Here is a 9,031-nt window from a genome sequence, read left to right as displayed (position 1 = left end):
TCTATTCCACCACTTAATCCCAAATAATGTAGAGGTGTGTTGTAGGCAGTGTTGGGCAAGTTACTTAAAAAAAGTAACTAGTAATAGTTATAGTTACTGCTCTCAAAAAAGTAACTAGTTACTTTACTTTAAAAATAATAAAAATACAAGTTTTCGTGTTGTTGACTAGTTCTCTGAAGGCAACAGACTCGACCATTGCGATGGGCAGCATGTCCTCAACAACATACCTGGCAATCAATCTGTTTAATTGACTCTGGGTGACATGTGGCGATTTAAAAAAAATCGTTTTTGGCTGTTTAGATGGTGTTGCTCCATCTGGGTCACTGTCGGTGGTTGAGACGGTGGGGTCTTTGCGACTAGTTTTATAGCCCCATGTACATTAGTTCGGTGCTTCAGGAGATTGGCATTGCTGTTTTTCGATGTGGACAATGCTTTCTGTCCTGCACACAGTTTACATTTGACCATAATATTTGTTGCGTCCTTTATCCCCACAAATTGAAAATAGTGGTTATATCTCCAATTTGTAAATGCGCTGCTGCTCTCGCTGATACTTGCATCTGCCATAGTGTGTGTGTGTGTGTGTGCTGGTGGTGGGTGTTGCCGTGTATGTGTGTGTGTTAGCAAGTATTTTTGTGTCTGTGTATTTTCCCCATAAGGCAAGACCCGCCCAACTCTGTCTCTGATTGGCTTACCCTGAAATGTTACCCCGCATTAACCAATCATCACTCCTCTCTGGTTACTTTCACTTTTCCATGGTGCTGTGAGAGGACATCGCTGTATTCGCCTGTAAGCCACATCCGCAGGGAGATTTGGTTCAGTTCCATCACATAATGTAACGCAGTAACGCACCCATTTAAATCACAGTAACTATAACGGTGTTACTGAGTTGGGAATAGGTAACTAGTAGCGTTATTAGTTACCGCAAAAGGTAGTTGCGTTACAGTAACGCGTTAGTCCCAACACTGGTTGTCGGTGCCTTAAATAACCCCTTATTTTATAGTGAGATGTATTTTTATGTTCATATAATAGTGATTTCAATGCCACCCCAATCACTGGTTCCACCCTGGCCACCCCACTGAAAATGTCCTGGCTCTGCCACTGGGGAGGCGCGGTCTCGTTCTTTCCTATGAGAGCTGCTCATTGGCTCATGAGGACAAAATGGCCCAACTTTCGAGAGAGCAAACGTCACAGATTACCCAGCATGCCTGGCTGTCAGAGCAGAAGAACCCGTATGTGTGCTCACAGAGCATGCGCCCCTTAAGCCCCGCCTCCTGTCATTAAGCCCCGCCCCCCACTCTCGGCTCAGTAGAATGAATGGAGAGAGAAAATAAATCTAGACTCGGCTTTTAGTGCATTTTACAACTTTAAGGACTGTTAAGTATTACTTTGTAATAGCACCCTTACTCCATGTTTAATAGTACTTCCAGGGTTCGAGTTATGAGTTATGTGGGAGCCAATGGGAGCTGAGCTCCCATAAAGGCCGCTACACACCAACCTGAGACCAAAGAACGCGTCTCGACTTTTACGTCGGCTACGCCGCCCGCCTACGCCGCCCGCCTACGAACACACTGCAAATACTTCAGTCAACGAGTGTCAATAACTCTCCTTACCAGCAGGCAGCGTTAGCGTGTATTCGTCATTCAAAAGAGGCAACAACCGGAAGACAGACTATACACCGAGAGAAGAAGAACAGACTGCGTGATATAAACAAACAACAAATAGCAACTGGGTTCCATTTTCACTCTCTCTCGTCGATCGAAAACATGTAAACATAAAAAATAAACTCTTGCGTCCGGGTGAGATGAAAATGAAAAAGATTAGCCGTCTGTGTGTGCCTTCTTAATCGTTTGTTTTGGTCCCTCACTCTGGTGCAGGTCAGAACGATGTTTATTGAAAGTTTACATCACCAAGGTTTAATTACTGAGTGAATGGTTGTTGAGCATCTGCCTGGCTGTTCATTGGCTGTGATATACTGAGCCTATACACGGCCTGGCGTGAGCTATTGCTTAAGTATACTATATGAAAACTACTTTATTTAAACAAAATAACTTTTAGGTATTTTTGCAATATATAAAATATGTTGTGAAGATTTATACATTTATTTAACATTTAAGAGATGTTTTATAATAAGATTTATTTTTATTCCACAACAGTACAGAATACAGTTGTTTTAGTTTTTTTTTTACATTTTGTTAAATTAAATTTAAGGTTTTACTGCAAAAAATAAGAAAGTTGTTTTAATTTTACATGATGTTTTATAAAAAGATTTACATGCAGTAAAATGATGTGTATTTTATGTGTTTTTACATAGAATTCAATGTCATTTAACATTCAAGACAATTCAACAATGGAATTGTCCTGTAAACATTTATCATTAAACCAATTTATAGAATAAAACCTTTATTTATTTTTAATAAAAGTAATTTACTGTATTTTTATGGTAAATACATTTAATATAGAAAAACAAGAAAGGTCTGTAAAATAATACAGTGAATTTCTGTGAAAAAACTTGTTGAAAGTGTGAGGACCCAGAGACAGAAGGACCCAGAGAGAGAAGGACCCAGAGACAGAAGGACCCAGAGACAGAAGGACCCAGAGACAGAAGGACACAGAGACAGAAGGACCCAGAGAGAGAAGGACCCAGAGACAGAAGGACACAGAGACAGAAGGACCCAGAGAGAGAAGGACCCAGAGACAGAAGGACACAGAGACAGAAGGACCCAGAGACAGAAGGACCCAGAGACAGAAGGACCCAGAGACAGAAGGACCCAGAGAGAGAAGGACCCAGAGACAGAAGGACACAGAGACAGAAGGACCCAGGAGACAAAGTGAAGGACCCAGGAGACATCAGTTTCATTGTTTTCATTTATTGTCAGCATGAAGCAAATAGTGATTCAGTTTGACTTTAAAACGTAGACATTATCCCACTGAGTGGATCTGTTTCCATCTTAAAGTGATGAGTGATTACATGTGATCGATATCAGCTGAGGACATGTTGCTGTCCTGCAGAACTACTGCACAGGACGGACCATCATGCTGATGGATTTCAGGGAGTAGTCGTAACCCTTCCAAGTGTACCAGCTCACTCCTATAGCAAAAATAGTGCCATCAGCCCCCCAGCGATAAACCCCGTTGGGATTTGCGAAGTGACAATCGTTGTACCAGAACCCCCCCAGGAATTTTCTGGCACAGTTAGAAGTCCAAGAGTCCTGGTCTTTGTCGAAGGTGGAGAACTTCTGTCTGTTATGAGTACTCATGGAGTCTCCTGCAGAAACACAACAAGTGTATAATCACAATATTATAATACAACTAACACAGGGATGAAGTATCTCTGTGTTGGTCCCTGAAGGCAGCAGGCCCCTGGTCCAATGGGATTTCTCCATGTGATTTTGGAATATAGCAGAAAGTAATCTCCACATATTAACAACACTTTATGATTTCTGAAGTTGAAATGCATCTCCAGAATATATATAACAACATTAGGCTGTGAAGGAACTACAGCACGGTCCCTTTGGGTAATGTTCTCTTTGTCAATCAGTCATTAGCCTAAGGACAGCCCAGATCATTCATTGTTAAAGATATAGGAAGGGATACCTCCAGATGTGTGATATACAGAAGAATGTCATGGGCATATAGCCACGGTTCCTGATCTGCTGTGGTTACCCCCTTATCTCTCTCTGATGTCTGAAGCCAGTCCTACGTGTGAGAGCGTCTCCTGAACATCAGAAAGACATCAAGCACTTCCTGCTGTTCCTCACCTGCCCCTCCATCAGTGAATCCAGACACATGCAAAGTGAACCCGGAGGCCTCGGGGTCCACGGAGAACGAGGAGTACCGAGCGAACACTTTGCCGCCGTCAAAGTCCTCCATGTCCACCAGCAGCTCGTACTTCTTCCTCAGAGTCAGGTGGGAGAGAGTGTCCAGACCTGCAGACAAACAGACACCATGAACGCTAGGAAACCGAGAGTTTGATCAAGTCAGGACCTCCGGTTCGTCTTCATCTCTCACCGAGCCAGTATTCTCCGACAGCGTTACCAAAGCCCGTCTTGTAGTGATCCCAGGGCCGGTAGAAGTTCACGGAGCCGTCCACCCTCCTCTGGAACACCTGGGGGAAATACTAAATCTCTCAGCAAATATAATGGACATTTCCAGTCCATGGAAAAAGAGCATAACAGAGTCTAACCAGCCTCTACTGGGAACAGGAGCCAACAGTAGATCTAAGGTGGAGCCTCTGGTTTCTCACTGCCATTCACTGAATGCATCCAGGAGCTAACCTGACTAGCATGGTTTAGCTAACACACTTCAAGTGTCCCAACAGTCTCTGGAGAGATGTATCAAACTGTAGATTTGATAGATTAGACTAAATACTTGACTTGTTTATCCTGCACAAAGATACTGTACGTATATGTCATCTCTGCTGTCTGACCAGGTTCAGTTCACAGATAACTGGGGGCCAGATTTAGCTTTGGAGTTCAGGTACTCACCGTCCACCGTCCGTCGAGTGAGTCCATGTCACAGTACACCTACACACACACACACACACACACACACACAGCACACACACACACACACACACACACACACACACACACACACACACACACACACACACACACACACACACACACACACACACACACACACACACACACACACACACACACACACACACACACACACACACCACACCACACACACCACACACACACACACACACACACACACACACACACACACACACATTCTCATTAACATATCCTATCCATTTGATCAGTGAGATATAGTGTTGGATGAAGTCTCTCAGAGGATGTACCTGGACAGCAGAGGTGGATCCGATGGGGTAGATGGTGTAAACTCCACTGGGTTTGGGGTTGTCGTTGTTGTAGATGTCGCTGCAGTCTATTGGGAGGTCGAGAGACATGCCGCTGTCCAACAGCAGAGCCAGGAGGACGAGGCCGACTGAGACCAGCTGGACAGAGGACATGTTGTTCTGACTTTAATCTGACACATCCTGAGTAAAAAACTGAATTCTGGGAAAAATCTGATTACTTTTAAAAACGGAATTCTGAGAACACAAAATAAATTTGGGGGAAAAAAAGTCAAAATTCTGACTTCAATCTCAGAACAAAAAACCTACTTTTTGTCAGATCTAAAAAGGAATTGCACATGTGGCTCTCATGCTCTTCCACACAGGTAAAATAACAAAGTACATTTTATCCTCATATTTGATCACACCATATGAAGGATATTATAATATATATATATAGCAAGTATACAGAAGAGGATCAGGGCCTCATGTAAAACATCTTTTCACATCGGACCAAAAGTGATTCTTCTTTTCAAAAAGTCAAAGTTCAGACTTTAATCTCAGAACTAGAAAAAAACACTTTTGGTCAGATATAAAAAAGATATCACAATTATCCTCTTCTATACAATGAATACAAGGTTATAAAGTAAGTTCATCAACAACTGTACTTTAGGTCATTTAGCTGAATGCAGGACTTTGAATTATAACAGAGTATTTGAAATGTGAAATGGTCCTCACCTTCATGGTCATGTTTCTGCTGCAGTGATCTGAAGGAGGTCTCCCGCAGTGTGTCCACTCCTTCACTGCCTTCCTGTCTTATTTATGTTGAAACGTTCTTCCTTGTTCCGCCTTTCTTCCTCAATGTGCTGCCAACAATGTTGAAAAGGGGAATTACTGTCCCAATGACGCCAAATGATCAAGGGGAATTGTGTGTTTGTTTAAGTAAATAAGAATTCCACCGCTATTCTTTCATGTGGGCACTTTTTCATCTATCTGCAGCTTTTCCTTTTTTTCGTTCAGACTATTATGAATCCGTGTATCTACCGTCCAATTGTTTTTCTTTATTAAACAAGTAAACGGAAGAGCGTCTGAGAGGCCTTTTTGCTTTTTACTTGTTACCTTACTAAATGGTCTAATGGTCATTGGAGCGAGGGGCGGGGCCAAACTCAAGGAAGTGATTTCAAAACAAAAGCACTCGTGTGCTTGGAACGGTGATAATATTATAAACAAGGTGAATTTAGCGATCACAACGAAAACGGCCAAGACACATATTGAGCCCAGAAAATGAATGATATTAAGTGCTGTATTTATAATAGGCCTCAATCTAAAATGGACAACATTGTTAGGAGATTTAAACTACAGCGATTCTGCACTGCGGTCACCTCAGCCGTCTCTCGAGTTTGTTTTTTCAATTTCAGATGCTCTTCATTTTTTGTCCTGCTATATTTGATGATCGATAGCGATACAAGTATTTGTTATCATAAGTTCTTAATAAAACTGACACTGTTGGACTCGGTACTAGTTTGACTGCTACCACAATACAATGAAGTACTTCTAGTGTGTTGTTTAAAAAAAAAATCCTCTGTCAATGTCCCCTCCTGAGAACCAAATCAAGCCACTTCTGTTAAGTTTGATGAGGGGGAAATGATTTTTGTTTGCCATTAGTTCTTTGTGAGTTTGACACTGTTGGACTCAGTACTAGTGAAACTCCCACAAGTACTATGAAGTACTTTATTGTGTACTTTTCATGTAATCCTCTGTCAATGTCCCTTCCTGAGTACAAGAATGCATGTTTTTCTGCAATTTTGAATAAGCATTAAAAAGCCTTTCTTCCTGAGACTGACAGTATTGGACACTCCCCCATGTCAATACGTTTCTCTTTTTGTAGTGTATTGGTCTTTTGTAGAGGTTTTTCATTGCCAGCTAAAATGTTGCCTATGGGGCAGCAAATTGGTCAGAACCAGCCCTGGTGTCATCCCCACAGCACCCCCCATTTGAAACATGTTCCCACGGCTATGGATGCCTAAATCCATGAGTGGGAAATATAATCTACGTATTCGTCCAGTATTGGATCTTCTAAAGTTTCACCATCCCGGAATAAAACAATAAATCTATGTAGGTTATTGGGTTATTTTTCAATATTTGGCAGATGGGACAAAAAAGGGAGGTGTAGCTCAACAGGAACCTTTGATCTTGTGTTGGGTAACATTGACTCTGTAAACACGACTCTTAAAGTATGTGGGTCACACTGCAGCTTTTCTAAGTAAAATACTTTGATAAATGGTAGTTTTAAACACTTTTGTCTTTTTACTTCTGATGCTAACTGATGTGAGTCCCATGGTCCCCTGAAGTGGCTGAATTACTTTAAATATAGTGTATAAATTCAGGTTTACAATACACGTCCTATTCTTCATAGAGCAGGAGGCTAGGACACCCACAGCCAATTACTAAGAACATCTATGTTAGGAGGTGTTTTTAGGTTTTAAACAATAATATGATATATGAGGATTTGACTTCTAATGGATTATTTTTACTTTACTTCATGCACTGGTTAATACTGCTTGTTTTTAGCTTCTGTTGCGCTAACGGATAAAAGAAGATGTTTCTACAATGATGTGGAGGGAGAGTCCTCTCCAGTCAGACTGAGAGGCTGATAACTACAGCTCAGTGAGGTAAAGGACTGAGTGTTTAGATAGTTCACTTTAGTCTAAGTTATCTCAGTGGGTCTCAAATGTTTTGATCACAATTTATGTAAACAAATATGGGCGGGCCGCCCAGGTATATTAACGGCCGCCCAAGTATATTTCGCAACCCATTTAGTTTTTTTAAATTGTTTTAATAATTTCATGCGCGTGTAAAAGCACATTTTCCGCTCGTGAGTAGCTTGTTTTGCGCTAGAATATTGACCCAAATCTGACTCCATCTGCTTATCTCCATCGGCATCTCCATCTCACCTTGTTTCCCTTTGTTTCCCTTTGTTTATAATATTATCACCGCTTTTGTTTTGAAATCACTTCCGTGAGTTAGGCCCCGCCCCTCGCTCCAATGACCATTAGACCATTTAGTAAGGTAAAAAGCAAAAAGGCCTCTCAAACGCTCTTCCGTTTACGTGTTTAATAAAGAAAAACAATTGGACGGTAGATACACGGACTATTATGCTATACAAATCATTAATTATATTTTATATTTCAACACAATGTGGTTTCCACACAGAGTAATACTTAAATATCAATCCCTTACATGTTCAGATAATCAATGTTTAGTTTTCTGTATGATTTTCTTTTTGGGTATTTTCTTACAAGACCAATCATCTTCCTCTACAGCAGGACACTTTCTGAATGATATGGGTTTTGATAGTGATGCATGTTGGCAGCACATTGAGGTAGAAGAGTGGCTCAAGGAAGAAAGGCATGTAGGTGTGTTCCCTAATACACCCTTCCTCATGGGGACAGGTTTGATAAGGACCTTAAGAAACACATGTACACACACACAGACACACACACACATTTCATAGTACTCAAATGTAGCACGATATATCAGAACATGTCAAAGAAGAATGAATGCATTACTGCATGAACGTACTTTATTTTAAATACATCTTACCTGTGGGTTATTATTGTGCGATGTAAAGAAAGCAGTAGCTTTCCAACGTGCCCCCGAAAACAGTTTAAAACGTACAAGTTTCACAATAGGTTGTGAAAACAAATAAACCCATCGCATATGTGTTTCTTTGCAAGCATTTCATTCCAACCTGGTGTGTTGGCCAGTAAACGAAACAGTCCCTTGGAGAGGTGGTTTAGTAAAGGCTAAGTTTGTATCAGACCCTGCGGCAGACCTACATCCGTGGGGGGGGGGGGGGGGGGGGGGGGGCAAAGATTAAAAAAAATAGGAGGCGTAGGAACATTAGTTTATTGATCTTGCTGATTATTTATAAACATATCTCCATTTGGTGGATTGGTGGAAAGTAATAAAGTACATTTACTCAGGTATTGTACTTAAGTACTATTTTGACATATACACTTTACTTGAGTATTTCCATGTTATGCTTGTTTAAAATGTCACTTCTTTTCAGAGGCAGATATTGTTCTTTTGAATCGTTTCACTTTTTGACCTTCTTCCAATACAGCACTTCACTTTCAGACAAAGTGAGGATCAACGTCCTGAGTCCTGAGTAATGGGCCTCATTTGAGAAGGGCCCGCATGAACGAATAGCAATGGTTGTGG

General features: G+C 41.2%; 1 protein-coding gene across 1 annotated transcript; it reads right to left on the bottom strand.

Annotated features, from left to right (window-relative positions):
• Positions 1-2,851: 2,851 nt before the first annotated feature.
• On the bottom strand, positions 2,852-4,984 carry LOC117546952 (microfibril-associated glycoprotein 4-like). Its single transcript, XM_034217391.1, has 5 exons — positions 4,814-4,984; positions 4,485-4,523; positions 4,009-4,105; positions 3,759-3,926; positions 2,852-3,265 (listed from the first exon to the last, which is right to left on the bottom strand). Exons 1-5 carry the CDS (start codon positions 4,982-4,984, stop codon positions 3,012-3,014), a joined length of 729 nt encoding a protein of 242 aa, XP_034073282.1. The 3' UTR covers positions 2,852-3,011.
• Between the last annotated feature and the right edge of the window lie 4,047 nt (positions 4,985-9,031).

This window comes from Gymnodraco acuticeps, unplaced genomic scaffold (genome assembly GCF_902827175.1).
Source record: "Gymnodraco acuticeps unplaced genomic scaffold, fGymAcu1.1, whole genome shotgun sequence".
In the NCBI taxonomy this organism is placed as follows: domain Eukaryota; kingdom Metazoa; phylum Chordata; class Actinopteri; order Perciformes; family Bathydraconidae; genus Gymnodraco; species Gymnodraco acuticeps.
The sequence above is the reverse complement of the archived record's forward strand: the minus strand, read 5'-3'. Positions and strand labels throughout refer to the sequence as shown.

Bases quoted from the DNA above. Each gene is read 5' to 3' on its own strand.
- LOC117546952 (XM_034217391.1), bottom strand. From the start codon at position 4,984: ATGTCCTCTGTCCAGCTGGTCTCAGTCGGCCTCGTCCTCCTGGCTCTG. The intron at 3,927-4,008 runs GTGAGAGATGAA...GTTTGTCTGCAG, and splicing joins TGTCGGAGAATACTGGCTCG to GTCTGGACACTCTCTCCCAC. The intron at 3,266-3,758 runs GTGAGGAACAGC...GTGTTTCTGCAG, and splicing joins ATTCACTGATGGAGGGGCAG to GAGACTCCATGAGTACTCAT.